Below are 27,711 nucleotides of genomic sequence, written 5' to 3' on the forward strand. Positions count from 1 at the left end.
ATAAGTAGGAGTATTTATGGAAACACCACAACATGTATATAAGTAGGGTAGCTCTCACTAGTATAATCTCAGCTTCAAGCTAAAGTTTATTCATTCTCATTCTACTCTCAAGCTACTCTCTTGTGCCTTAAAGCACCCAGTCTATATAATACAATAAAGTGAACTCTAGCAGAAGTCTTGAATATAAAGGCATGCTAGTTTATCATGTGTTTTAGATCACATATGGCTTGAGCCTAACAAACTTCCATAGCTATGCTGTTGGATTGGATTTCTGATATGGTTTTTTGTGTGGGCTGATAGGAGTTTTAGGCAGTTTTTGGAATGTCATAAAAGAGGAGAATTAGTGAGACATTTCAAATAATTTGCTGTACTATTCTAAAGGCATAACAGTGCTGGACTACTCATGTGATTATAGACTGTCTTCTTTAGCAAAGATAAATAATGGTGAGCAGTCTGAAGAGTATTTTTATGATTGCAGCTAGAAGCCTAAAGAAGTTGTTGATAAGATCAGAGGTTGAGGTTTTCAGTTTTCTTTGCTGATGCCTTATTGTCTATTTTTTTTGTGATCTTAAAGAGACCTCTAAACTTGTCATTCAATTTCTTTATTATTCTGTCTGTCTTCAAATTCTTCATGTCCAATATAACTAAATCACTTGGCTGATAGTCTTTTGCCAGTGACTTTCTCTTGTTATATTGATTTTTTATTAACTCTACTGTCTTTTTCAATGCCTGCTCTGCTTTATCATGAATTTTCTTTATATCAGCCATAAAATCTTTCATCCAAGATACTTGGCTGCCTCTTCATGAGTGTCATGATTTTAATCTCTAAATCATGCTTAGCCAAAGCTTAGTTTGAGGCACTGAGACAATAGCTTAGTTGAGATAGCTAAGACTTTTCTATACAGTATTTAAGTCAGTAGTATACAGTGATATACTTTAGTCCCAAGCTAAGATCAATACACTAATCAAACTTCTAAACTCTTAATATGACTATCACTTTAGTACCAACACTAGCAGTCATAGTCTATCAATTTCTATACCATCTTTTTCTTATCATTATTCTATACATTCTCATTCTCTTCCTTCTACTTTATCTTTAGTTAATATCAGACTCTGGCTGTTGCAGTGCATTATATTTGTAATTATTTGATTGTATCATAATTTTTCTTCTTATTTTATCTTTTTGCTTATCTTATCTTATCAGAGTGCCTATCTTATCTAAGATATTTATCAATCATGAGACAATTATCCAACTACAATAGGTAGCTCTTGCTATTATTCTTTGATACATAATAGATATCTCATCAACAGACAATACTCTATTGTCCTGCTCTTGATGACCAGACAACTATAACACTGTAGTGTAGAAATGCATAACAAGTAGAGGACTATATTTATCTTTTGCAAAAATGCATATAAGTAGGATAGCTCTTGCTGTAGTACTTCAGCTTTGAGCTAAAGTTTATCTATACTGCTTTTCTCTTCTTAAGCCTATTCTGCAAATAGCCTTGACACACTCAATCAGATTGCACAATAAAGTGGACTCTAGCATGACTGTATAAACTTGATACAGTGCTAGTTTATCATGTGTCTCAATCACATGTCAAGTAGATCTAATCTCTCTTGATTGGAAAGAGAAGTTCTATATGTTCAGTGCAAGCATAATCATAATCATGAGAGGTCACTATTATCATCAGTGATGATGATTGAGCTGCTGGCATGACCAGAAGGGCTTCCAGTCATACATAAGTCTGAGAAGCCTGCTGGCTGGCTTGATTCAGCCAGACTTAGTTGTTCATTATTAGGGCCTTTAATAGAGACCTTGACTAATAGTGCTTCTTGGCTATACTCTCTTCAGAGGATATTTCCTCTTTTAGTGCTGATATCTATAGTATCAACCTCTGTATCATTTGTAGAAAGCAGAACTTTCTGCTGATCAAAGATGCAGATCTCTTTGATCTAGCAGAAAAGATGAACTATGAGTCTAGATGCTCCAAACTCATATCTGCTGATAGTCCTGTAATAGCAGCAGTAGCAAGAGTGAATCTGGGAGATTTGAGTGTTCTGTTGGTAAGTGTTTCAATGACCTAGTAGCTGATAGTATCAGTCATATACTTTCTACCTGTAAATGTAGAAGGTGTAGAGAAAGAGTGGAGTTGTCATAAAGATAAAGATGAAGACTGTAATTGCAAAGTAGAGAGTGGATTCCATATGGTACTTTTAGTGTTAGCTGAGGGAAAGACAGGTTTAAGCTTCAAGCTAATTGTTAGACTTAAGCATCATATGAGTGTGATCTCATGATAAACTGACACTGTATCATATTCATACAATCACACCAGAGTCCACTTTTAATGTCTGACTCAGTGTGAGATTTAAGATCTTGCATGTGGCTCAAGAATGAGTAGTATAGAATAAACTTTAGCTTGAAGCTGAGTCTACTATAGTGAGAGCTATGCTACTTATATATGTTTTCAAATAAAATAAATATAGTTCTACTTATTATGTCTGTCTATAGTCTGAAACTAAAGAGCATGCAGTATATGGGTGAAACAATTAAATACTGCCTGTTATTGAGATATTGGTTGTAAGCTATAGTACAACAGTATGAGTCATTTGGTATGGTTGTGGTTACTAGTCTGACTGGATAGATAGAAAGTAGACACTCATGATTAAATAATAAGATAAGATTAAACAGAAAAATCATAACAGACAAGTCCTGACAATTGTAAGGAGGCATAGATTATTCCTCAAAGTAGAAAAGTGTGAGTTCAAGATATCTGAAACTGAGTATCTGAGAGTCATTATTAGTGAAGGAAGTATTCAAATGAACTCTATAAAGATCAAAGGGATAACAGAGTGGCCAGAATCATCAAAGAAGAAGGAATTACAATTCTTTCTTAGATTCATCAACTTCTACTGACATTCTATCAAGAACTACAGTAAAATCATCTGGCTAATGACTCAACTTACCAGCAATGTACTATGAACCTGAGGAGTTACACAGAAAAATGCATTCAAGTGACTAAAGAAGCAACTAGCAAAGAATGTGGTATTAGCAATACCAATGGAATAAGGGAAATTCTATATAGAAGTAAATTCTAGCAAGGAGAGCATTGGCACTGTTCTCTCTCAAGAACAGAAGAGCAAGTGATGACCAGTTGCATTTTTATCTAAAGCCTTCACTGTGATAGAATAAAACTATGAAATCTATGACAAGAAGTTACTCACTATTATGCTTATACTTGCAGAGTGGCAACACTATCTTATGGGCATGCTTTAGAAATTTGAGATCTAGACAGACTACAGAACCTTAAATACTTTCAACTCTCTCAGAAACTAAACTGACAGCAAACATGATGGGTCACTGAGCTAGCCAAGTATCAGTTCACACTCTACCACAATATTGAGAACCATGAACAAAAAGGTGAACTTACTCAGCTGGCAAGCAGACCATGACCAGAGAAGAGACAATAACAGTGAAATCATGCTCCTGAAGTCAGAGCACTTTAGAGCAATAATCATACTAACAGAGGAAGAAGCATATGAGTGCATTAAAAGCATGACCAGACAGACAGAATTATGGGACTAGAAGGTTGCACCATCAATCAATCATAGTAGAGAGATGATAAAGGAGAAAGACCTCATATACTATGATAAAAGAATTTACATTTTTAGAGACCATGAACTTCATAGAGAGATTATCACCCACTCATATGATCACATCACAGCAGGACATTCAGGAATCACCAAAACCAAGGAACTGGTGCTATGGAAATATTGGTGGCCAAAGATGAAAGAGAATATAGAAAAGTACATCAAAGCATGTAAAACATATCAATGAATGAAGTCAAACACTCAGGTGAAAACAGTCCTCCTACATTTAAACAAAGTATCTATGGAACTATAGATACACATTTCTATAAACATAATAATCAAAATGCAGTGGCTTTGACACCATCATAGTCATTATAGACTGCTTCTTCAAGATAATCATCTCCATAGCCTGTACTATAAAACTCTTGTCAGAAGGATAGGCAAAGATATTATAGGATAAGATGTATGCTAAACACAGCATGTCTCAGGTGGTTATTTCAGATTGAGGACTCTAATTCATCTCTAAATTCATGACTGATCTGCATTATCTACTACAGATCAAGAGCAATGCCTCTACTGCATATTATCCACAAACTGATGGACAGATAAAATAGATCAACTAAGAAATTGAAAAGTATCTATGGATGTTTATCAATCACCAACAAGATAATTAGACAGAATGGCTTATGCTTGTAGCCTTCTAACACAACAACCATGCTCACTCAGCAAGAGAAAAATCTCTCTTTTTCATCAATCATGGCTGACACCTCAAGGTCACTGCAATCAACCACCACTCTGCTAAAACTTCTGCATCAGTCACATTCACCAAACAAATATCTCAGATTCACAAAGAACAGCATTTGAAAATGCCACTGCAGCAATGAAGGACCAGTATGATAGACAAAAAAAACCCACTATGCCATATATGATAGGTGATAAGATCTGGTTGGACACCACCAATCTCCATCTGCCATGACCTAAGAAGAAGCTGATAGACAAACAAACTGGCCCCTTCATAATCACTATAAAGATTGGCCTATCAGCTTACAAACTCACACTCCCACTGGATTGGAAGATTCATCCTGTCTTTAATAAAACACTACTCTCCCTCTTCATTTCACTGGCCTTTCCCAATCAGGAACAACTTCCACCATCAGAACCTGATCTTGTTAATAAAGAAGAATTATATAAGATCAAGTCAATCCTTGATTTTTATCTCTACAAAGTGCATAGTCACTATAGACAGAGTCTCTCTATAATAACTGACTACTTGGTGAAGTGGAAGAGATACAGCCCAGAATCAAATCAGTGAGTCAATAAGAAATAGATGACAGTTGACAATACTATTACTAAATATCACTTCCATCATGATGGCTTCTTGACTCATCTCTACTCTCAAACTACAGCCATCAGGATGATAGTCTTAAAAAGAGGGTAATATTATGATTTTTTAATTTATCTTATCTTATCTAAGATGCTTATCTAATCTTCAGTACCTATCTAATCCTATCAGTCAGACCAATAACCACAACTATACTAGATGACTCATGCTATTGTACTGTGACTTGTGACTAATATCTCATCAACAGACAATACCTATTGTTTCATGCACCTATTACACACTTGTTCAGTTTCAATCCACAGATAGCTACAATAAGTAAGACTATATTTATCACACTCAAAAACATATTTAAGTAGCCTAGCTCTCACTGTAATAGACCCAGCTTCAAGCTAAAGTCTATTCTATACCACTCACTCTCAAGCCTACTTGGAAATGCCTTGATCATCACAAGAAGTTAGACACCAAAAGTGGACTCTGGTGTGGTTGTATGAATATAACACACTATAAATCTGACTCACATGATGAGCAGGTCTAACATTACCAGACAGAATCCACAGAAGATCATACTCACACTCACATGTCAGCTAGCACATTTGATCTCCAATTATTGATCAGTAATCACTGATACAATTGTATCAACCAATGCAAATTATCTTCTGCTCTCTGTACAACTGTCAATACAACTTTAATTCTTCATTATTAACACATCTGCCAGAATCAAAAGATGTGATGTCATTTATCTGATCAATAGTCTAGATGAATATAACAAGAAGCAATGTGCCTCATCCTTGAACTCATTGCTAGCAGAGTTTGGCTGAGCAATAGAGTCAGCTAATATCACACTTGTCATCTTCAATCAGAAATAGGACTCATTCTATATGCTGTGCAAACATTTGTCACATTGGTTGATTTGGATGGGGATTTGGAGAGCAACAATACCTCAAAGAAAAGTGAACTATAGGACTTACTCTCCAGCTGCAACCTCCTGACAGCATTGCTCAAACTCTTTGGAAATGGAAACTTCATCTTATCTGTCAACAACATAATCCTGCAACAAGCATCTGTTATTAGTAAGGAAATGTGTTGGAAAGATCTTCTTACCCCAACTAGAGACTATAATTCATCCCAAGAGGAGGTTGCTAATAGCAAAGTAAAACTTGACTGCAGTGTCAGAATAGACCTGTTCCTCCTTTCTTCCTTCAACCAGCCAATTCCTTTTCCCCAAAGTGAAATTTCATCATCTGATCCATGCAGATATCTGTCTTGAGTTATGAGAGACTCTGTTGGCCTCAAAGTTCATGTCATCATTGATTTGTACCCTCATCTTAAATCACTGGCATGTAATTAAGGATACTGCTTACTGGTGCATCTTCCCTCTTTGTTACATCTCATTCCTGACCTTCGACGGGTTCACATATTTCTAGCTTTGAATCTAATGTCTTCCCTCTGGCACATTTAATATCCAGTGTTCGCTAAGGCCTCAGGCTCTTGCCCCACAACTCCAAGTTCACTTCCAGCTTCGATATCACCGTCCGACTTCCACACCACCAGCGTAAACCCATTCACCACATTGGGCAAGCGGTACATCGGTATACCACGCTGCCCCGGCGTCTGGAATGGGTTTAAGTCAATCGCGTATTCCCTCCTCGCAGGCACACGAAACCCAAGTAACATCCGGGGAAACATCGAACGCTGCTGCTCGCACGACAGCTCCGCGTATTTAGTGACAGCAAAAGGAAGCGACAATAGATGCGCCGTCTGGACGACGGGGATCCATTCTTTGTACGACCCAAGGCCGGCATTGAAGGCGATGATCGCGTCAGGGCGGCGGGAATCTACTATGTCTGGAGACGAGGTGGGTGAATCCCCGTGCAAGAATATTTCGATAGAGCCGCTCCCGCATTCCTTTGGAGCTTTATAAGCAAAGACTGGGGAAGAGGAGGATGACTTGGCGACGAGGGATTGTGGGTGGGATTTCTTCGCCTCTGAGACGAGTTTCTCGACGCTCTGGCCGAAGAGCAGGAGCTTGATGTCATGGTACGGCAACAAGAGTGCTATTTCAGAGAACCTGATAGAAATATGGTTAGTCCTCGTTTGCTAAAAAAAATAAATGTTCTACTGACAGAGGAAGATAATTTAACTCCACTTCGGCACCAATGGCATGAATGAGAAGCGGTACCCGCTTTCCCGTACTCCCTGCACTAGGACCAGTCACCTCCAAACAATGAACAATCAACCAATACGCGCTCAGGGGAAAGCTCATAAGAAGTGCAGCGGGAGATTCCCTAGGGAGCTTCCGCCATTCGTGCCACGCGTCCCAACCATCAATCTCCCGCTCCACCAGCTGAGGCTTCTTACCCACAGACGCGAAATCTCGGTATGGAATCAGCCTATCAGGCAACTTCCAGCCTTCAGAATCGGTGAGATGCTTCGTACTCAAGAGGTCCTTCCCATCGAGGTGGTCGAATTTACCGAGTTCGGATTTTAGCATAGCGCTGTAGGGCGAGCCTTCGGCCAAAGCTTTTCTGAGCTCGCCCATGTTCTGGTGGGGAATCGGCCCGCCTCTGTGACTCCAAAAACCGAATCCGGAGCCACCAAGTACGTCGAAGCGGCCCCGGGCGATGCTATTGTTGAAGGTACCGTCCGTTTCGAGGCGGCCCCAAGGAAAGGAAGTTAGGATCGCTTGAGTCTCCGGGAGACGTAGCATGTGTCTCTGTAGAAGAGTCACTAAGGAATAAGTTGAATATTTGGAGACTGGTTTCTTTCACCTTGTTGTCGGGACATAGCTGTTTGTGAGTAGAGAACCTTAACCCTGTTCCATACTTCCAGTCGTGTTTGCTGCACTGTAGACGGTCAGTACCTTGAAAGAAATTCAAAGAATAGCACAAACCTCTTTGTTACAATATATAACTGCCTTACACGCCCCGCATCGTAGTGGTTTCTTTGGAGGCATAATGTTCTGCTTGCACGACGCGCAGACGGGCACGACACCAAAATCAAGGTCATCAGGTATATGGCCCTTCTTTTCAGCAGCCATTAGCATTTTCGCCGCCCTTGTGAGATCTCCAAAGAAATCTATATTCCCCATCCTGCTAAGCATTTGTTCTATGTTGGCCATCTTGAAGCTGAAGTGAAAGAAGCGATCCGAATTTGCCAAAACCACGCGACGCGACAATACTAATTAGGGACGGCTATGAACTGTTCTCCTAACGCTAGTATACCAACCTCCCCTTGCCTAGTCTTCTCCATGCTTATCATACACGTACTCCACATATACAGGCTCCCACAACTTTGCCTTCGCCTTAGCTCGTACTTCCTCCTTCGACCAAGGAACGCCCGCAACACCTTCTTCGATCCCCTGCTCAGCAACAGCAACAGCTACCTCAAAGTTCACCTGAGGCGCGTCGCCAAAGTCTGGCAGAAGCGCATTATCCGGATCTTTCAACGCTGGGGACAAAGATGCCAATCTGCGCGCCCCCGCGATAATCATTGTGTCTGTCATCTTGCGAGACTGACAGAGCATAGAACCAAATCCAAGCCCAGGATAGATCAGCGCATCTAAGAGGACGATGAATAACACGGTAGAAGAAAGAAGACAATTGACATACTGTTACATTCCGCAATGATATAATCCTTCCCGTTCAGCATCTTGGCTGGAGGGAACGGACTACCTGTGGCCAACAATGCCTTCCCGCCCGTCCAGTCATTCGCGTCACTCGGGTGGACCTCTACCAATCGGCTCGGGTTCGACAGAGGGAGGATGATCGGTCTCTCACAATGTGCCGCCATCGACTTCACGACCTCTTCCGTGAAAGCACCCGCATGAGTCGAGCACCCAATCAGCACCGTCGGCTTTACTTGCTTAACTACATCCAGGAGGCCGATCTCGCCGGCAAACGATGCCCATTCCTCGTCCGATCGAATGAAAGCGTGAAGGTCCTTTCGAACATCAGGTGTACTCTGCCTGATGAGGCCGTGCTTGTCGATAAGCCAGAATTTGGCGTTGGCCTCTTCTTCCGGAGTACCGTCTGTAGCAACCATGGCGTCACGCAGCTGTTTCGTGATGCCCAGCCCGGCGGAGCCTGCGCCGTAGATGATGAATCGCTGATCACAGAGCTTGGTCTTCGTGATGCCGATAGCAGACATGACACAAGAGAGAGTGACTGCACCGGTTCCTTGACTTTACAAAAGTGAGGTTAAAGTGATAACATCAGTGACTAGAGCATCTTACATATCGTCATTAAACACTGAATGAGTGTCCCGATAGCGTTCGAGTATGCGTTGGGCATTCGTCACACCAAAGTCCTCGAAATGAAGGAGACAATGAGGAAAGTGCTTTCGAACAAGCTGCACAAACTTGTCGATAAATCGATCGTATTGCTCTCCACGAACACGTTTGTTGGGCCAGCCCTAAAGCCATGGTGAGGTTTCGCTAGAGCTAGGCAACAGTATACTTGCAACGTAAAGTTTGTCATTCAGAAGATCCTCGTTGTCCGTACCGACGTCAAGCGTAACGGCGAGAGCCCTGGAAGGGTCCATGCCTCCTATGAGTCTATGTAATATCGTGTCAATCGAAGTCATCTACTGTCTTGATGATGGTAATCGACGCACGTGTATATCACCGACTTGGCGGCAGATATCTGGAAAATAGATAAATCCTACGCTTTGAACCATATCTCAGACACCTACTCCGATTCCCTGCAACAAAATGAGCATGATGATAGAGCAAACAAGTGATCATGCATACCCCGACACCTTGATCACCAATGCCGAGAATCGCCTCTGCATCGGAACATACAATGAGATCGATGCTTCTGCCTCTGATCTCTTCGAGGAAGTCCTGCTCCATGGTCTCTTGATCGGGAAAGGTCAGATATAATCCCTCGCTCCTTCGGAAGAGATGGGAATAGTTGGCGATTGCATCAGCCTGTTAGAGAAGTATTAGTTGTCTATTGACTACGGGCTTGCCACCGTCACGGATGCAGAACAGTACACTGGGTCCTCGGATGCAGAGCCTGATTCGAAGGGCCAAAGCCTACCCTTCGACTTCCTAGTAACATAAGAGGTTGCAGAGTGAACAAAACAACCGTAATCGATGCTTATAGACTGGATAGGACCACATAATCAGGTTCATTTGTTACCCTGAATGCAGAAGATTGAATGCGTCTTTAAGGGCGAGCGCACCCTAACGGAATAAGATGCCCGTTGCGTGTGTGATATTGATGATCAAACGAGACCAGGTTTGTCGCTGTTCCCGCGCATGGAGACGACGTGGCAAGCCCACTAGGATTCGGGTCTGGAACACTCACCTCGGTCGGTGTATAGATGATAGGCACGAGTTCGCTAAGATGCCTCGATAACAAAGCAAAGTAAAGCACCCAGTTCTGGTTCTTCAAGCTTTGCAAGAAGGAATTCTTGCGTATAGGTGAGTGTCGAGACTGGAGTTGGTCGTAGGCGCGTTTGCACTGCTCGTCGAGAGTATTGACGCGATACGGCAATCGCCCAGTGAGACCAAAGGCCTTGCGCTCCGTGAGGGTGAAGGCAGTGCCCTTGTTCCATCTGGGACTGGTGAGTATCGCGTCGCCACGGAGAGAGACATTGTACTGTGTCTTGGAGGGGGACATGGTGGATGAACACCAAGAGGCGATGTCATGGAATTTCGACTAAGTACATTGGTCTGAAATATTTTTAGCGTTCCTAGTTAGGACACCGCGGGCCGAGGAATTTGAATTGCTTACTCTGGTTCCATACCAGGCTCCTCTTCAGAGTCCGGGCTGGAGGCGAAGGTTAGTCGTCGTCGTTTCCTGGAGAGAACAATAAGGCGATTTCGGAGATGGAAGGTTCTGATTTTCTGTCATCACGTGTCTGGCCCGGGTATCCGTTGACGTCATGTTGAAAATTGAAATTGCGATCTCACCACTTTTGTGTTCATAAAAGTCTGACGTTTTCCATTACGCTTGCTTCATCTTCTCCTCTTCTCCTTTCTACTCTACCAACAGTAAAAGAATTATCTACAGTAACGCTTTTGAAATGTCCTTCGATTCGCACGTACGACGGGGCCATACGAGTGCGTTGACAACCTTTCGCTTCTAAGCGCCCACTAACGCCGTTTTTTGCAGTCACCTTTGGTCTCCTCATTCTGTTCGCAATCATCACAGTGAGTATATTTCATCGACCCTTCAGACATCATTCTTACATTCTCGCAGCTCTCAATATCCGCCTGGTTGACATCTGAATTCAATAAGCATGGTCATCAGAACGGAATATCCCAAAGAGACCGGGTCCGATATGTCCTGTTCGCCTCAACATGGACTATCGTATTCAGCACATTCTACTTAGTTCTATTCTTGTATTCCGCCACAGGATCAGTGCTCATTAGCATCGCGTCTCACCTTATTTTGTACGTGCTATTTGGGTCACCGCTGTGTACATGCTCATCAGGACACAGCCTTTTCCTTACATGGGTTATCTGGACCGCAGCCGCAGCCGCCATAACCCAAAACCTTGGAGGAGGGTTGAACTGCAAGTGAGTGGGTTGCCATAGATACTCTTCGTGGTTTCACATTTTCGCAGAACTCAGGATGTGTTCGTTTACTGCAGCCAACTCAATGCGCTCGAGGCATTTTGTTGGATAGAATGGTGTGTATTTATATGCTCAGATACACTCGGTTCTGACATAAATTTAGGGTATTGGTTACTTTGGCCATCCTTTTCGTGATTGTCCGAGGCGTTCAGGCCGCCCGACGCGGTGACGGTTACCGAGGAGGTCTTGTTAGCGTATAAGTGCGCGTGGTATTCCGTTCTTGGATGTAAATGACGCATTTCTCCGTCGGGAACGATACACGATTGATTGTACGATCAAATTTATGACATCTGTTCACTTACTCAGTTATGCAGTTGTTCCTGTAATATAATGATAATGATCAAGCCGTTAGTGACCCTTGCCTTCCTCGGGGTAGAGCTTAGACAGGCAAGCGTTGAATGGGCGGTTGATGGTTATCGGGGAGCGGTCAAGCTTCTTTCAAATGCTTGTACTATACCGAGCTGGCGAGTAAAGAAAATTAGACACAGAATAAGACAATTCGAAACTTGGGCCGTCCATTGAATTATTGGACACGGGGCCTAGACACAAGCAATCACTGGCAGAACAAGGTATTCAGAGTAGTACTTGGCACCCGCTCTACTTGTATCCAACGCGCGAGGCTACGTTGCAGGAAGACGAACAAAAAAGCAACGTCATGAACACAATATAGAAGGAGTGAGATAACGTACATAATTCAGTATCGATGCGCAGCGGAAGCAACACCGAGGACATACATTATTACCCACCCAAGAGAACACAGCGCATATTATATAAGTCGCGCGAGTGGAGACCTGCGTGGAACCAGGATGCAGAAGACCGCCTAACCCTAACCCTGGAAATCATGCAGTACCCATTGGCTCGGAATTCCGGGCCGACCCAGAATTACTCATCATTGCGACTTCAGTGTAAACTCGCGAAAAATTTCGATGACTGTCGTACTCCTTCCTTCGATATCATGCAGACGTCCTATCCACGCCCGGAAGGCGGAGCCTCCCTAGTCCTCTCCTTCCGCTTGGAACGCAAAACGACCTTGATATTAGGTTCCGGGACATTAGCAGCCTCTCGAGCTTTCTCAGCGCTCGAAGCAGACTCGAAAGTCATTGTACTCGCAAATGGAGGCTTGAAAACGGCATGCGATGAGATCAGATGGCGAGTCGAACATATCCAGGTCTCTTTCGTAAATTGGGATACTCTTCCGGGTCCTTCGAAAACCGACGAAGACGACGTTCAAGCCCTCGAAGGCTTCTTGGATTCAACTCCTGGAATCGCCTTTGTCATTATCACCGACACCATCCTGAACGACGACGCTCAGAGACGAACTCGTTCCTCCGCAGAACGCATCTACCAGGCTTGCGCATCCCGGAACATCCCCGTCAACACCACCGACATGCCGCACCTGTGCGACTTTTCCTTCACCTCTTCATATCGATTTGAGGACCCATCCGGTCACCGCACACCTCTCCAGATTGGGGTTACCACGAACGGCCAAGGATGCCGCTTGGCAGGGAGGTTGAGGAGGGAGATCGTAGCGAAGCTGCCAAAGGAAGTAGGATTGGCCGTCGAAAATATTGGCAAGCTCCGATCTCTGGCGAAATCAAACGATATCGTTGCGTATGAGGATTGTTTTGACGATAGTGGTGTGTCGACACCAAATCGACCGGTTTCACAACGAAGTTTGTTAGAGACTGCGGTGGAGAGTGCAAGGAGGAGGATGAAGTGGGTGGCTCAGGTTAGTGAGTATTGGCCACTGTCCAAGCTTGCGAGCTTGACAGAAAAAGACATGGAACAAGTGCTGTCGGGGGAGACCCAGGAGGGCTCTGCGGCAGCGACCACCCCGTCGATACATTCTCTGGACATCCGGCGGCCAGGTCGAATTCTTCTCGTAGGTTCAGGACCTGGTCATCCATCATTGCTTACACAGGCAACCAATAACGCACTTACGAAGCTCGCTGACCTCGTCCTATCTGACAAACTGGTCCCCGACGCAATCCTGGCTCTTATTCCATCGGAAGTGGAAGTACGAATTGCGAAGAAATTCCCTGGGAATGCAGATGGCGCGCAAAATGAGATGATGGAGGCTACAGTCGAGGCTGCTCAAAAAGGGCTGACTGTTGTGCGGGTACGTCTTTTACTTCCGAGAGCTCCAGCACCGACTGACTCCAAGCAGCTTAAGCAAGGTGATCCTGTGGTATACGGACGCGCTGGGGAGGAGGTTCTCTACTTCCGCTCACACGGCTTTGAGCCCGTCGTTATCCCAGGAGTCAGCTCGGCACTAGCGGGGCCCACGTTTGCAGGAATACCTGTAACACAACGCGGCGCCGCTGAATCTTTCATCGTGTGCACAGGAGTTGGAAGAAAAGGAAAACAAGTCCAGCTGCCAGGGTACGAGCGAGGAAGGACGCTTATCATACTCATGGGCGTGGCACGATTACCCCAAGTTGTCAGCACTCTCACTGACACCGAGCGTGCACGACGTGATGGCCCCGCCTATCCCTCCCACACTCCGATTGCCCTTATTGAACGAGCATCGATGCCAGATCAGCGCGTCATCGATTCGACGCTCAAGAATATTGTCAGAGCACTGGATAGCATTGGTGAACAGAGGCCGCCAGGTATGCTTGTCATTGGATGGGCTGTCCCGGCGCTCTGGGAGAGGGGAGACGTTGAAGTTTTGGAAGAAAGTGCTGACTTGGACGAAGGCCGAATCGCTAGATGGCTGGGTCAAGACAGTTGGAGAGTGAGGGAAGGGTTGCAGAACGAATGGAATGATGGATTGTAGGACAGTACACATAGATAAGTGCTATGGATTTAATAAAAATAAAGTATTAAGGAACTTGCCACCCGCGCGCGCGCCTCAACCTCTTGCTAGTTTGACATAAGCTTGTCGCACAGCATGTATAAAGGCATAGATGTTCTTGGTAAGGTTAAGATCCTCCACAAGGAAAGGAAGCTGAGGCAACGGTGGTGATGAAGTAAGAACTGAGCTCCCCAAATCAGTGTATTCCTCTCGATGCAATTCAACTGACACGTACCTTTATATCCAGGACCAGAGACGTCCAACACGAAACTGAATTCCTTCTCTAGATCATTATGGTCAATACGCCTAAATCGTACAAGAAGCTGCTGCTCCTTGTCGATGCCCTCTATCGTCAAGCCCAATATCCGTTCGACTGCCTGGTAGTCAGGCAGCACACTCGAGGCATGAGTTTGTAGCGTGGACCTTTCCTTCTCTCGCTCTGTAGAGCGCGGATATCAATAGAGTACAGACAAACATGAACGACCTACCTCGCTCAAGGTTCGCCGTGATAGCATGATACTCTTCAAGTTCGCCGTCAATGGCAGCACATTTCTCCTTGAGGGACGCGAGCTGGCGTCTGAACGTGGCAACAGAGCTTTCTGCATCTTTCCGCTCTTGCGCTTCCCTGGCAAGATCTGAAAGTAGGGTCACGCGTGGCCAGCCTAGCAGACAAAGAACACACCTGCAAGCAGCTCGATTTCGCGGACCTTGCACTGGTTCGTCTCTGCCTCTATCTCTTTCCTCTTCTCAGCCAGCCTCTTCGTTTCGGCTACAAATGCTGCCCTATCCTCTGTCTCCCGCGTTATGACCAGGTCCTTGAATCTGGCGAGGTTCTTGAGAAAATTGCGCGTCTCGTTTTCATAAGATTCCAGTCTGAGATCGATTGCAGGATGGTCAGCTTGCAGAACAGTGGAAAGGTCGATTTGTGGGGCGCGAAATCCGCTGGCCATAATGGGGGCGTGAATGAAATGGATGTCGACGAGGCGGATGTTGGATCGAGAGATGAACACGAACACGTGACCTATGCAACCTATTTTTACTTAGACTAAGTACAGATTCCCGAGTGAATTATGCAAATGCATGAGAATAAGCTGTTAGTACTACATGACCTCATATGTGACAGAACTTCTTTCCCTGGAACGGGTGCAAACAAGGGGTGAAAGCAGACTGGTGGCTCCGCCAGCATCCGCAATGATGTAGCTCGACGATCATATCTTTAGATGTGGTATGTAGTTCTGAGAGGAGGACTGCGGGCTTACTATGGCGGGGGGGACAAAAGGAGGGCTAGTAGGCCCTAGAATGCCTGGCTAGGTGACCGGGTTGAATGTAGATGTGAAGGGAAGGAGTCCGCTACCCATTGAGACGTCTCATATAAAGAACTTAAAAGGCAAGGTGGGACTGTGCGTGTGCTGGAGTTTAACCCGTCATCATAGAAGAGGGTGTGGGGCAGGAGAGTAGTAGGTGTCACACTAACGTAAATAACTAAGAGTAGGGCTTTACTTAATCAGATTTCTCCAGTAATTTCTTACCTCTCGAGCGTATAGTTCGTACGTCCGCATTGGTGTTTTCTCGGTCGATGGGAAAGCAAACATACCGTTGATCCCCCTTCCTTGGATTTGTTCAATGACTCGTCACTCCGATCAGCATGGGGATCGAACATTCGAAGCACCGATAGGTCCATTCGGTCCCGCGACGGACATAGGTTGTGAACCACAGAGAATATACATTATATTATTCCTGAGTCAGTCAGGACTTAAAACGTTCAGTAGCGAGAATCATCTGTCAGCTTCGCTCTCCCTCAAAAGCTCAGTATTCAGTTCTAAATGATTTTCACCACTACCTACGTCTTCACCCTGGTGCGTACACTCACTCTCTCCTAGCGAAATGATGCTTTATCGACATCGTCCAACGTTTCCGTGTGACGAAAAAAAAACACAACTGACCTATTTTTTTGCTAATCATTCCCGTTTTTATTTTTTTTTGGCTTACCCGCTTTGAACTCCATCACAGGGAAGAACTTTGATGACGAGAGGACGTATAATTATGGTGCGCACTTTCTTTTGTCAACGTTTTCTATCCAGCGTTTAATGAATATTTATTTGGAAGCTCTGTTGCAATTATCCTTCACCCATCACGTACAGGACGAGAGAGCCAGGATCTTCATTACGGAGGGGATCGCAGATATCAGAGTGGAGGCTATTCACGCCCCGCAGCATCGTGGACACCTGAGTAGACGTGAGGTCGTTCACCTGCATAGAAGCCATGGACATGAAGGAGGTCAAGCGCTCGGGTTCGACTTGGAGGATGGGCGAAAGACTTGTATTTAGATCTGGTGTTTTCATTCTGCTAAGTATCTCTACTCTGTTCTCTGCGAGAGAGTTTATCGGCATCGCCCAACGCGCCTGTGTGACGGGGGAAAATACGACTGACCAACTTTTCCTCATCGTTCGATCGTTCATGTTTTGCTCACCTGATACTATTTTCAAGCCTCGGTAAACCCACCCGGTCCCGCAACGTGAATACACATCATTCCCGAGTCAGTCGATACTTGTCAGCAGCGAAAATAATCCGTCACTCTCTCTCCCTCGTTGAAAGTTGAATCGTCTTCAGTTTCAGTCCTACACCGCCACGACCAATGGTGCCGGTGAGTAAATTCATTTTTACTCTGCACCCCTACTCTGAATGATGCTTTATCATGTCGATATCGAGGACGAGCTTGAGAAGAGAAGACAACGTAGACGTCAGAGTGGAGATCCATGGCACTCCAGCCGCGCACCTGAGGCTGCGAATACGGGAATTGGGTAGGAGGACGCCCGGTACGGTTCCTTTTTGCAACAATCCATATCCAGCGCCTGATTCGGAAAAATCCTCACCAGTCTCCGCGCTACGCTATCCCAAGAAAACATCGGTTTTGATCGTCGGGACATGCATTCACTCGTATCAGGGTGTACGGTGTCATGTATTCCATAGAAAGATGCAATCCCTCTTTGGCATCTGCGTTCGCCCCACTTGATCATTCTTTGCCCTGCTCCGCCCAGCTGACGCTCCCCCATCTCGGCTCATGGGTTCATCACACCCGACTACCTCCATGTCGACCCTTCCCTGATGCTGTCATCTGACATCCAATCCTATGATCACCATCCTTGCTCCTCACTCTGTACTCTCCCGCCTTGCAGGGGGAAGGGGGTTGTTGAGTGTGTCAACTCCAATGGGCGTTCCCCTGTTTAAAATCTACAACCGGGCGACGATAAGTTGGTGTTGGCGCTTTTAGAAATAGGCAATGGATCTGCGCGTGGCATGTGAGTTTGTGGAGACGTCGATTTAATGGTTCGATTTCGGGATACATGCACCATTAGGGAGTAAAAGCTGAATAGAACATCGGCATGACATCTTCTAAGCACTGTCCTCTAACAGGTCATACGGAATCTCTGCACAGAAAGGACGTCAGCAACGGCAAGTACCACGGAAGGATTTACTCACTAGTATTTCCTTTAACCAAGATAGAGATATCCAACCCTTCCACTTTCAACGATTTGAGATGATCAATGCACGACAAGTTTCGACTCGCAGTCTTTGTCCCTACACTTGAAGTGATACCAGCTTCATTGTACCTAATACGAACCCGAGACAACCCTGAGTCTCGCCACCGCCTATCGATAATCTTAACCAACAACTCATCCCGCCCTTTCCTGTAAAAATCTCGCCTACACGCAGTTCAAGGACAGACAAGCTGGGGAGCACCGTACTCGAATCACAGAGGCATTCAAGAAACCTCGACGGATCCTTGTCGTTGTCCGAAAGAGACCTAATTTGCAAAGCTGGGGAAGGTATGAGAACCGTTGATCCGATGGGTCCATGGAGTCCTCCGTTATGCAAGATATCAAGAGTCTGCAGCTGACTCCCAGAACACGCAAAGAACTGATAAAATAACGGGAGCGAACTTGATGGCCCAATGGTGAATGATAAGTATTCCAACACGAGACAGACGAGGAACTAGAACAAACGAAATGGTGTGAGATCAACGAACGGAGTTTCTGGAGTGTCGGCGGGAAAATGGGATCTGGCTCCAAGCGGCGCACACTCCGCTCAATTAACTCTTCAAGATTTGTACAAAGACGGAGAACCTTGATGATGGGCCTTCGAGGGCCATCACCCTCCCGCAAGACAGACGTGCGCAAATGAGTAATATGGGACTAGGGTAAAGGAGTTTTGTCTGGGTGGAAACGCAGCGCAGTAGGAGCATAATAACTACAAATCGGAGGTGTCTGAGGTTGGGTGCGTAGGTAAACGAGCTGAGGATGGTGAGGAGTTCCTTCGGATAGTGCTGATCCAGGGGAAGTGACTTCATCAAAGATCTCCGCGAGGGCGAGATCGTAAAGCGGGGACCCTAGCGTTGATGAAATGAACAAGGGGTAGGTTTGGGACAATAGAGAATTGTAAGAACTAAGTTCTCGGGAGCCCGAATTAGACGACGTAACCCATGGAGAGATATGGCACCTCAGAGGTCCGGAGGAATGTAAGAGCTGTTATTGGAGTGAGCCCAATGGAGGAAGGAAGAGATGTAGAGGAGACGCGATGGCTCGACCTCGACGTAGAACTTATGTGTCACTACGCCAACAGCCTAATAGCTGGACCTCGTAGTCGGAGCAACCAGCCGCCGCAATAGATACTGTACTATTTCGACCAAAAGTCCACCCAGGGTGAGGTGTTAGGCAAGAGGATTGTTTGCATGTTCCCAGAGAAATTTTTGATTAATAAGCGCTGAATATGGTAATTTTGTAGTCCAGAGACCCCCCGTAAGTGTTTGCTATATGAAATAAGTTCTGTTCAAGGGGTCTGTTAGGCGTTAAGTGGACTTTTAGTCGAAATGGTACAGTAGTGAGTATTATGTATTATGGGCAAGAAACACCCCGGACCGAGGTTACTTCTCCCGGGCCGGAGCCCTGCCATCTACCCGTCAGGTGGAACTCGGTCACTCGGAACCTGTTTGAACTTAGACCTGCACCATGTCTTTGCAGAAGCACCTTCTGAACTCCCCAGCAACGCTGGTATCAGAGTCTCTACAGGGCCTTTGCGCGGTCAATCCCCAGCTTGCATACGACCCGGAGAATCAAGGCAAGTGATAAGTTGTCATTGATCGTACTTGATTCACAATACGGAAGATGTTTAGTTGTCTACAGAAGAACTATTGACCCATCCAAAGTCGCCGTTATATGTGGTGGAGGCTCTGGACATGAGCCGTCGCATGCTGGCTTCGTTGGAGAGGGTATACTAAGCGGTATGTGCCAATAGCCCAATTGTGAACCAGGGCTGACAGCAAGTGCAGCGGCTGTCTGTGGAAGCGTCTTTGCATCCCCAAACGCCAGCCAAGTTCGTCGTGGAATTGATCTCGTGGAGAACGATGCCGGGTGAGTCGTAGTGGACTACATCACAATGATCTTATGCTAATGTAGACCCAGAACCCTCATTGTTGTCAAGTAAGTATTCTATTGCCGCTTCAACGGTCGTACGGATCTTAAAGACGCAGAAATTATACGGGTGACGTTCTGAATTTCGGCTTGGCCAAGGAACAATATGCAGCCGAGCACGGCAAGAAACCGAATCAAGTCAAGTTCTTAGTTGTCGGTGACGACGTCGCAGTCGGTAAGACGCAAGGAGACATTGTCGGTCGAAGGTGAATTGAATTTGGTGCTCTTATCGTTCTACGGTGTCTCCAGTCATCCAAAATCTCTCCATTTGGGATAATTACCAGCTGCATTGCTACCTTGCACGAACGGGTGGACACCTATTCTCTCCCATCTTCCTCAGAGGATTTGTAACAAAACTAAAGCAACTTCCAGGGGCCTCGCTGGCGTCGTCCTTGTATACAAGATTGCCGGTGCGTTGGCAGCCCAGGGTGGAAGCCTCGATGAAGTATACAGCATCGCCCAATACGTCTCTTCCCGCATCGGCACCATTGGTGTCGGCCTCGAGCACTGTCATGTACCAGGTACGGCCACGGGTGAAACTCACTTGGCCGCAGACGAAATCGAGATAGGACTCGGGATCCATAACGAGCCAGGAAACAAGCGCATCAAGCCTGTCCCGCCTCTCAAGGAGCTCGTTCCACAATTGCTTGACCTCATCATGTCCACAACCGATAAGGAGCGCTCCTTCCTTCCATTCAAGAACGACGGCAAGGACGAAGTTGTACTTCTTGTCAATAATCTCGGAGGTCTAAGTGAGCTCGAGCTGAGTGGGATCACGCACTCTGCCAGCGAAGAACTGAAGAATCGCAAAGTTGTTGTCTCACGAATCATCTCAGGTACATTCATGACCAGTCTGAACATGCCTGGGTTTTCGATCTCCCTTGTCCTCCTTCCCCGGGATGGAGATGTGGATGCGCCAAAGGCTTCACAGGTCCTTTCTCTCCTTGACGCGAAGGCGGAAACACCAGGATGGAAATGGACGTCGACTTCAAAGCCTAACGCATCCTTCACGCTGGATAAGGGTCTCAAGTCAACGACAACTACCAAATCGACAGACGCTGGCAGCCTTTCAGCGGCAGATCCCAAGGGGTTCATCGAGGCCATCAAACGTGCTTGCCAGGCCGTAGTAGACGAGGAGCCTGAAATCACCAGAATGGACACCATTGCCGGAGACGGAGACTGTGGTACGTTCTTTCTAATTGTTGTGACTTCAGTACGCTGGACAAAACCCGCGATTTCTGTAGGACTTACACTGAAAGCGGGTTCCGATGGTGTCAGTGAAGAGATCGTTGCAGGCAACATCAAAGGAACCGATCTCGTAAACGACATTGTTGACATTGCCAAAGTCGCCGAAAAGAAGATGGGCGGAACCAGTGGTGCACTTTATTCGTATGTCATCTTCACTTGATATTCTTTGCTATCATGACGCGTTGACTGCAATGAAGGATATTCTTTTCTGCCCTGGCGCAAGGACTCCAAGCCAACGCTGGTTCTTCTACCACCGTGACAGACGACATATGGAAATTGGCATTGTCGGACGCTTTGGCGAAGCTGTACACCTACACTCGCGCCCGTCCTCCTTCGCGTACTCTCGTTGACCCCCTTGCTGCATTCATCACCAATGTGGGTCAAGGCTTCCCGGCAGCGGTGAAGGATGCTTCGGATGCTGCAGAATATACGAAGAACGTCAAGGCAAAGGCCGGAAGGAGTGCTTATGTCGATAGCAGTTTGTTGACGAAGGAACAAGTGCCGGATCCTGGAGCGTGGGGTGTTCGTACGATTCTGCAGGCCTTGTTCGTGTAGATGCAAACTTCGGTATTAAAGTCCTGAATGATGGAAAGCAGCTGTATTTGTATCCGAGATGGATCGATTGGGAAATCGATGTTATCTAATGAAGGAATAACAAACCTGGTGAACAGTGTAAGCTCAGATTCAGTAGAAGCTGAGCTACTTTGAGAAAAAGGATGGAAAAATAAAAACACGCACGACGGAAATACCTGGCAGCCGCTAACACCATAGTACGAATTTATACAACATCCGAGCACCATGATATAAATTTCGAGAAAAGAATCCGGAAGTTTCTAGTGAACTCGAGCGCCTGTTTCGTTCTGACCTTTTACAACATTGTCGTTATAGAGAGAAACAGACATAGACTTATTAATGGGAGGGAGCATACAGTATCTCTGGTTCGGGCAAAGGAGGACAATCAATGGGCGTTACCTTTCTGGTACAACAATAAAGCGATGCGGTCACGTGTTCAAAAGTCAGCTCTAGTATTAGTAACCAACACCTTCTGCTCATCGTCGATCATGGCTCCTTCGTGTCGGTCCCAGAACGCAACAAGTAGGAAGACTCGGAAAAACATCGAGCCCGAACCTGAATACGACCACAGCAAAGATTATACAGGCGAGGCCCCCGTCAAGAAGAAGGCTCGCGCCAACAAGGTCAACAAAGACGCGGAAAATATCACCCGAGCTCTTCCCAAGCGTCGTCGACTACGTGGGATCCTCCAGAAGGTGACAGAAACGCCTTTGGACGTACTTTTTGAGGCACGTCTGACGCCGACGTACCGTTGTGCCACAGCTAAGCCACAACCACTTTTTCTCTAGATTTTCTCCAACCTTGACCCTCTCGACCTCCTCCAACTGTCTCGCACGAGTAAAGACCTTCGCGCGCTTCTACTCCAGCGTTCTTCCACCTCTGTCTGGAAGAGAGCGCGCGAAAATGTCGAAGGACTGCCGCCTTTGCCGGACGACCTGGACGAGCCCAAGTTTGCTTATTTGGCTTTTGATAAGCACTGTACCGTGAGCCAGGTTGTATCTCGTACTTTTCAGTGGTCTCACATCATTTGCAGAACTGCTTGCGCGCGACGAAATTTGTTCAGTGGGAGTTTAGGACCAAATATTGTCGAAAATGTCTGGAGGCTTCTGCTTCTGGCCTGTACGTCCTTTCCTTCTTTCTATGTGTGTTTATCCTATACGGTTCTTGCAGGTTCATCAGAGCTGTCCCCGACACTTTTTCTGGTTATGTCCCCATGTTTGAATTTCGTACAGCAGACCGTAGTAAGCATTTTCCATAATTTCGTTCTCTCACTTTGACACATCTATTGCAGAAGACCCGCATCGCTATTATTACGTGCCAGCCATTAAAGTCCTGCGCGAAGAATCCGAGTCATTGCGCGATGAAATGTGGGATGCTTGGGTATCGGAGAAACGGGCTGCCTACAGCACGTTACAAACTGTATGTTTATCTGCATGATTGTCGTGACCTTCATGCGATGGAATTTGTAGAATGCTCGATTATGCGAAGGATGGTCTACAAGGTGTGCTAAAGATCGCGCCAACGAGCTTGACATTCTCCGCGACCAGAGGTTCGAAAAGTAATTACAAGTTTAGATTTTACTCCGATTATTATGCAAGTTCACTTCCTGATACTAGAGTCATTGAACGTCTAACGAACCTAGGATGGGGCGAGGAAATGCAGACTCCTAATCTTATTGATGAGCTACGCTATCACAGATTAGTGAGGCAAACAAGGCCTTTGACTGAGCGAGGTATGTATCATATCTCTCGCACCAATACTTCTGGTGGCTGATGCTTAACGTTCAAGCATGGGTCACTATGTCCGGTACCTTGATTCCCATACTCGAGCGACACAAAGCCGACAGACTCAAACGGAAAATGAATATCAGGGTCGTGGAAAGGGCTCGTTTGTTTGCTAGTGCATACTCCGACGCTACACGGGATGTTCCCCTCCTTCCTATCTTTCCAAAGGCGGTGGATGCGGCTTTGTTGGAGCCTTTCTCAAAAATAGTGTTCGACACACCCTTGGATCAGGATATCACCGAATCTTTGAAAGCAGCGGGGATTCGGCTTCCAAAAGCTGCTGCTGAATGGCGAAAGAAACAGGATTCCGGGCTGCGAGCTCTGATGGAGAAGGCAGGTTTGAAACCGGATCTCAATCTCGCTACAGCCTTTTTCTCCTGCAACTATTGCCGCCGCGTCTGCCAATATCCTTATGTCTTGGCTCACCGCTGTAAATTATCGTATAGTGTGAGCTTCTATCCTGAAGACTGGAAGACCTATGCGCTGATGTATATGTGTCGCGAAACGAACGTACCTTGGTCAGCGAGCCAGTACACGGTCAACGGAGAAATCCTCAGAAGGGTGCAGTGTATCATTCAAACATGTGGTCTAAACCCAGAGACTGCAACGTACGAGGACATGAACTCGTTGGACTGTCGTGTAATATGTGTCAATTGCAGTCAGTTTTCTACGACTGAGTTTGTCATGCAATGGCAAACTGCTGTAGTAGGTTCTTTTGCTATTAGTGCGTATCAAATGAACTGACTTTACTTCAGCAGCGTCATTACGACCACTCCCCTGCCCGTCCAAATGTGTGGAAACTGCTTGACGATGCAGAAGGACTGAAATGTGTCAAAGCCCTTGAGAAATTAGACAAAAGAGCTGGATACGTTCGCTATGCGTCAGAGAGTTTCCTTTCTCAGGAGAAATTCATATGCAGTCATTGTAAAGTTTTGAGGTGCGCAGGTCGGGACCTGGAGGATCATTTGTTTGAAGTGTAAGTGCCTCAATGGTGTCCACATTTCCTGATGCGATCTGTCTCTTTACAGGCACAACATAACCAGGGTGTCTTCGGATGATTGGGACTGGCCTGTAAACATGGCATCCTGTGTTGACAATGGGAAAGGTGTATCTCTTCACCCACATATTGAAGAGAAATCTATTGGATCAGAAGAGAACGACAACGCGAAGTCCACGGTGGATTCCAATGAGGCAGCGTCTGCCGATTCCGAACCCCATACTGCTAAGGCTAACGCTAATTAAGTATATCCAGACACATCGGGCGATGCTCGTAAGTAATTAAAATGTAGTTATTTGTTGATGACTGTAACGAACAGCATAGACATGAAATCCTGCAGCACATTCAAAGTAAATTGTCCAGAAAGACAATGGTAGAGGAAATGTTTCCGGTGAACTTGCCACCGCAACCATGTTCCGTCCTAAGTTGCCGAACTTTTACTATAACCCCGTTAGTCTCTAGTGCGCAGACAACTATCCATCTATTGATGTGAGTGAGCGTGCGTATACAGTCTCGAGGAATAATAATCCTGAGGGATCTCTCCTTATGGACAGCTTCTTCTAAACCTTTCGGTACCCCATGGGTGCGATCACGCAATCATCATTTCAAATTCAAAACCAACAACCGTGACCACCTTCTGCCATCATGGCACCTTTGCGTCGATCGCAGCGTGCAGCAACTAGGAAGACTTACAAAAGCACCGAGTCTGAGCCTGAAGATGATGACTACGGCAATGATCATGCAGACGAGGCCCCCGTCAACAAGAAGTCTCGCCCCAAGAAAGCCGGCCAAGATGCGAAAAAATTCACCCCAGCTGCTCCAAAGCGTTGCCGAATACGTAGACTCCTCCAGAAAGTGGCGGAAACGCCTTTGGACATACTTTTCGAGGCAAGTCTAACATAGTGTCACATCACAGCTAAGCAACAGCTAGATGTTCTCTAGATTTTCTCTAATCTCGAGCCTCTCGACCTCCTCCGACTGTCTCGTACAACTAAAGACCTTCGCGCCCTTCTGCTTCAGCGCCCATCTACTTTTGTCTGGAAGAGAGCACGAGGAAACGTTGAAGGGTTACCACCCCTGCCCGACGATCTGAGCGAACCAAAATATGCTCATTTGGCCTATGATAAGCACTGTGTCGTGAGCAAAGCTGTCCCTTGTATGTCTCTCGACGTTCTGACGACATTGGCAGAATTGTTTGTGCCTGACGAAATTCGTCCAGTGGGAGTCAAGGACCAAATATTGCAGGCAATGTCTAGAGACTTCTGACCTGTATGTCGTTTCCTTCTTTCCATATTTTTTTTAATCCTATACACTTCCTGTAGTTTCACCACCATCGTCCCCGATGCTTTTTCTGGTCTTGTTCCCGTATTTGAATTCTGGACTCCGGCACGACGTTACAGTAAGCACTTCCCATGATGTCGATCCTACGCTTGGACACGTCTATTGCAGGAAGAGTACGTCATGGCTACTATTACGTGCCAGCTATTAATGCCCTGCGCGAAGAATCCGAGACATTGTGTGATGAAACAATGGATGGTTGGGTAAGGAGAAAACGGGTTATGTACACGACCTTACAACATGTATGTTCATCCACATAATTGTCATGATCATCATGTGATGAAACTTACAGAATGCACTGTTATGTGATGAATGGTCTACAAGCCGTGCAGAAGATCGCACCAATGAGCTCGATAACCTCCGCTCCCAGAGGCTCGAAAAGTAACTACATTTTTACTTCGATTGTTATACAAGCTCAGCTCATCTCCTGATATCAGAGTTATCGAGCGTCTAACAATCCTAGGATGGGGCGAGGAAATGCACACTCCTGCGCTTATTCATGAACTGCGCTGTCATAAATTAGTAAGGCAGCCAAGGCCTTTGACTGAGCGAGGTATGTATCATATCTCCTGTACTGATACTTCTTGGCTGATGTTTAACGTTCAAGCATGGGCCACTATGTCTGGTGCCTTGGTCCCCATAGTCGAGCGACACAAAGCTGACAGACTCGAACGGGAGATGATTCGTGCCGTTGAGACAAGGGCCCGTTCGTTCGCTACTGCCTACTCCGATGCTACACGGGATGTTCCCCTACTTCCTATCTTTCCAAAGGCGGTGGATGCGGCTTTGTTGGAGCCTTTCTCAAAAATAGTGTTCGACACACCCTTGGATCAGGATATCACCGAACCTTTGAAAGCAGCGTGGATTCATCTTCCAGAAGTTGCAGTGAAGTGGCGGGAGACCCAGGATTCCGGGCTGCGAGCTCTGATGGAGAAGGCAGGTTTGAAACCGGATCTCAATCTTGCTACAGCCTTTTTCTCCTGCAACTATTGCCGCCGCGTCTGCCAATATCCTTATGTCTTGGCTCACTGCTGTGCATTATCATACCGTGGGAGAATCTTCAATTCTGAAGACTGGATGACCTATGCCTTGATGCATATGTCTCCTGGAGCGAGCGTGGCTTGGTCAGCGAGCCAGTACACGGTCGGCGGAGATGCGCTCAAAAAGGTGCAGTATATCATTCAAACATGTGGCCTAAACCCAGAGACTGCAACGTGTGAAGATATGAATTCATTGGACTGTCGTGTAATATACAACTATCACAATAATTATCTGGTTGAGTTTGTCATGCAATGGCAAACTGCTGCGGTACGTTCCTTTGATATTAGTGCGTCCCACATGAACTGATAGTACTTCAGTGTTATGAAGACTACAAGGGTGCCAGTCCAAATGCGTGGAAATTGCTTGACGATGCAGAAAAACTGGAACGTGTCAAAACCCTTGAGAAATTAGACAAAGAAGCTGGGTACACTAGCTATACGTCAAAGGATTCTTCCTATTCGCGGGGGAAACTTGTATGCAGTCATTGTAAAGTTTTGAGGTGCTCAGGTCGCGAGCTGGAGGATCATTTGCTTGAAGCGTAAGTTCCCCAACAGTGTTCATATTTTCCCGATGCTAGCTATCTCTTCACAGGCACAGCACAACCAGCGTGTCTTCGGATGATTGGGATTGGCCTGTGAACATGTCATACAATACCGGCAATGGGAGAGGTGTCTTTCTCCACGCTGCATTGAAGATTGGTTCGGTGGATCCACAGCCGGTACCGTAACTGCGAGTTCTAATGCGCCAGCGTCCAGCTCCCATTCCGACGCTGCCAGCTCTAGCGCTGATTAAAGATATCGAGACACACTGGACGATGGTCGTATGTACTTCTATTGAGCACTGTATTTTGCAATTAGTCGGAGAATGAAAATCTACCGAGAAGTATCCCTCTTCCCAATCGCGCTGGTCGATAAATGAATACCTTATTCTCGTCATCCTTATCTTA

The 27,711-nt window shown here is 46.0% G+C and overlaps 9 protein-coding genes across 9 annotated transcripts; 5 read left to right on the forward strand and 4 right to left on the reverse strand.

Moving 5' to 3' along the window:
• Nucleotides 1–6,273: 6,273 nt before the first annotated feature.
• On the reverse strand, nt 6,274–7,889 carry BT62DRAFT_959913 (uncharacterized protein; the record flags this gene model as incomplete). The annotated part of the gene is made up of 4 exons (XM_043188523.1): nt 6,274–7,004; nt 7,060–7,649; nt 7,705–7,779; nt 7,827–7,889. 4 exons carry the CDS (start codon nt 7,887–7,889, stop codon nt 6,392–6,394), a joined length of 1,341 nt encoding a protein of 446 aa, XP_043045473.1. The 3' UTR covers nt 6,274–6,391.
• On the reverse strand, nt 7,860–10,756 carry BT62DRAFT_926176 (uncharacterized protein). The gene is made up of 9 exons (XM_043184965.1): nt 10,675–10,756; nt 10,246–10,613; nt 9,684–9,863; nt 9,626–9,634; nt 9,548–9,576; nt 9,395–9,488; nt 9,168–9,346; nt 8,545–9,116; nt 7,860–8,494 (listed from the first exon to the last, which is right to left on the reverse strand). Exons 2-9 carry the CDS (start codon nt 10,558–10,560, stop codon nt 8,172–8,174), a joined length of 1,701 nt encoding a protein of 566 aa, XP_043045474.1. The 5' UTR covers nt 10,561–10,613; nt 10,675–10,756; the 3' UTR covers nt 7,860–8,171.
• A 94-nt stretch (nt 10,757–10,850) lies between these two features.
• On the forward strand, nt 10,851–12,013 carry BT62DRAFT_940988 (uncharacterized protein). Its single transcript, XM_043187775.1, has 6 exons — nt 10,851–11,003; nt 11,056–11,093; nt 11,143–11,336; nt 11,385–11,462; nt 11,510–11,575; nt 11,623–12,013. Exons 1-6 carry the CDS (start codon nt 10,967–10,969, stop codon nt 11,717–11,719), a joined length of 510 nt encoding a protein of 169 aa, XP_043045475.1. The 5' UTR covers nt 10,851–10,966; the 3' UTR covers nt 11,720–12,013.
• A 461-nt stretch (nt 12,014–12,474) lies between these two features.
• Nucleotides 12,475–14,298, forward strand: BT62DRAFT_881637 (uroporphyrin-III C-methyltransferase; the record flags this gene model as incomplete). Its single annotated transcript, XM_043182677.1, has 2 exons — nt 12,475–13,638; nt 13,687–14,298. The coding sequence occupies 2 exons, from the start codon at nt 12,475–12,477 to the stop codon at nt 14,296–14,298; spliced, it is 1,776 nt and encodes a 591-aa protein (XP_043045476.1).
• BT62DRAFT_926180 (uncharacterized protein) lies at nt 14,270–15,321 on the reverse strand. The gene is made up of 4 exons (XM_043184966.1): nt 14,999–15,321; nt 14,805–14,951; nt 14,552–14,755; nt 14,270–14,498 (listed from the first exon to the last, which is right to left on the reverse strand). The coding sequence occupies exons 1-4, from the start codon at nt 15,264–15,266 to the stop codon at nt 14,374–14,376; spliced, it is 744 nt and encodes a 247-aa protein (XP_043045477.1). The 5' UTR covers nt 15,267–15,321; the 3' UTR covers nt 14,270–14,373.
• A 2,388-nt stretch (nt 15,322–17,709) lies between these two features.
• On the reverse strand, nt 17,710–18,664 carry BT62DRAFT_999727 (uncharacterized protein; the record flags this gene model as incomplete). The annotated part of the gene is made up of 6 exons (XM_043190840.1): nt 17,710–17,744; nt 17,797–18,020; nt 18,089–18,234; nt 18,293–18,309; nt 18,344–18,509; nt 18,569–18,664. 6 exons carry the CDS (start codon nt 18,662–18,664, stop codon nt 17,710–17,712), a joined length of 684 nt encoding a protein of 227 aa, XP_043045478.1.
• A 657-nt stretch (nt 18,665–19,321) lies between these two features.
• On the forward strand, nt 19,322–21,712 carry BT62DRAFT_926181 (dihydroxyacetone kinase 1; the record flags this gene model as incomplete). Its single annotated transcript, XM_043184967.1, has 8 exons — nt 19,322–19,431; nt 19,487–19,594; nt 19,643–19,724; nt 19,776–19,793; nt 19,844–19,990; nt 20,157–20,968; nt 21,029–21,173; nt 21,230–21,712. Coding segments are annotated over 8 exons (1,780 nt in total), but the record flags the coding sequence as incomplete, so codon positions are not given.
• A 356-nt stretch (nt 21,713–22,068) lies between these two features.
• Nucleotides 22,069–24,731, forward strand: BT62DRAFT_941002 (uncharacterized protein). The gene is made up of 11 exons (XM_043187776.1): nt 22,069–22,333; nt 22,394–22,588; nt 22,639–22,724; nt 22,776–22,846; nt 22,897–23,024; nt 23,075–23,163; nt 23,222–23,337; nt 23,394–24,094; nt 24,145–24,365; nt 24,418–24,659; nt 24,711–24,731. Exons 1-10 carry the CDS (start codon nt 22,094–22,096, stop codon nt 24,629–24,631), a joined length of 2,061 nt encoding a protein of 686 aa, XP_043045480.1. The 5' UTR covers nt 22,069–22,093; the 3' UTR covers nt 24,632–24,659; nt 24,711–24,731.
• Nucleotides 24,732–24,766: 35 nt separating this feature from the next.
• Nucleotides 24,767–27,614, forward strand: BT62DRAFT_274214 (uncharacterized protein). Its single transcript, XM_043180332.1, has 11 exons — nt 24,767–24,875; nt 24,941–25,274; nt 25,407–25,523; nt 25,576–25,655; nt 25,709–25,785; nt 25,836–25,966; nt 26,017–26,105; nt 26,162–26,277; nt 26,332–27,032; nt 27,083–27,303; nt 27,357–27,614. Exons 2-11 carry the CDS (start codon nt 25,032–25,034, stop codon nt 27,490–27,492), a joined length of 1,911 nt encoding a protein of 636 aa, XP_043045481.1. The 5' UTR covers nt 24,767–24,875; nt 24,941–25,031; the 3' UTR covers nt 27,493–27,614.
• Nucleotides 27,615–27,711: the final 97 nt, after the last annotated feature.

This window comes from Guyanagaster necrorhizus (genome assembly GCF_019112545.1).
Source record: "Guyanagaster necrorhizus MCA 3950 unplaced genomic scaffold BT62scaffold_2, whole genome shotgun sequence".
In the NCBI taxonomy this organism is placed as follows: Eukaryota; Fungi; Basidiomycota; class Agaricomycetes; order Agaricales; family Physalacriaceae; genus Guyanagaster; species Guyanagaster necrorhizus.

Coding starts and splice junctions, on each gene's coding strand:
- BT62DRAFT_940988 (XM_043187775.1), top strand. CDS start 10,967: ATGTCCTTCGATTCGCACGTACGACGGGGCCATACGA. Junction 11,337..11,384: donor ATCGCGTCTCACCTTATTTT/GTACGTGCTATT, acceptor ATCAGGACACAG/CCTTTTCCTTACATGGGTTA. Junction 11,576..11,622: donor GCATTTTGTTGGATAGAATG/GTGTGTATTTAT, acceptor ACATAAATTTAG/GGTATTGGTTACTTTGGCCA.
- BT62DRAFT_274214 (XM_043180332.1), top strand. CDS start 25,032: ATGGCACCTTTGCGTCGATCGCAGCGTGCAGCAACTAGGAAGACTTAC. Junction 25,524..25,575: donor CCTATGATAAGCACTGTGTC/GTGAGCAAAGCT, acceptor CGACATTGGCAG/AATTGTTTGTGCCTGACGAA. Junction 27,033..27,082: donor TGCAATGGCAAACTGCTGCG/GTACGTTCCTTT, acceptor ATAGTACTTCAG/TGTTATGAAGACTACAAGGG.
- BT62DRAFT_926176 (XM_043184965.1), bottom strand. CDS start 10,560: ATGTCCCCCTCCAAGACACAGTACAATGTCTCTCTCCGTGGCGACGCG. Junction 9,864..10,245: donor TCATCTATACACCGACCGAG/GTGAGTGTTCCA, acceptor CTTCTCTAACAG/GCTGATGCAATCGCCAACTA. Junction 9,489..9,547: donor GCCAAGTCGGTGATATACAC/GTGCGTCGATTA, acceptor GATATTACATAG/ACTCATAGGAGGCATGGACC.
- BT62DRAFT_926180 (XM_043184966.1), bottom strand. CDS start 15,266: ATGGCCAGCGGATTTCGCGCCCCACAAATCGACCTTTCCACTGTTCTG. Junction 14,952..14,998: donor CGAAATCGAGCTGCTTGCAG/GTGTGTTCTTTG, acceptor CCCTACTTTCAG/ATCTTGCCAGGGAAGCGCAA. Junction 14,499..14,551: donor CTCTGGTCCTGGATATAAAG/GTACGTGTCAGT, acceptor TGGGGAGCTCAG/TTCTTACTTCATCACCACCG.
- BT62DRAFT_941002 (XM_043187776.1), top strand. CDS start 22,094: ATGGCTCCTTCGTGTCGGTCCCAGAACGCAACAAGTAGGAAGACTCGG. Junction 22,334..22,393: donor CTTTGGACGTACTTTTTGAG/GCACGTCTGACG, acceptor CTTTTTCTCTAG/ATTTTCTCCAACCTTGACCC. Junction 23,164..23,221: donor CGCGACCAGAGGTTCGAAAA/GTAATTACAAGT, acceptor TCCTGATACTAG/AGTCATTGAACGTCTAACGA.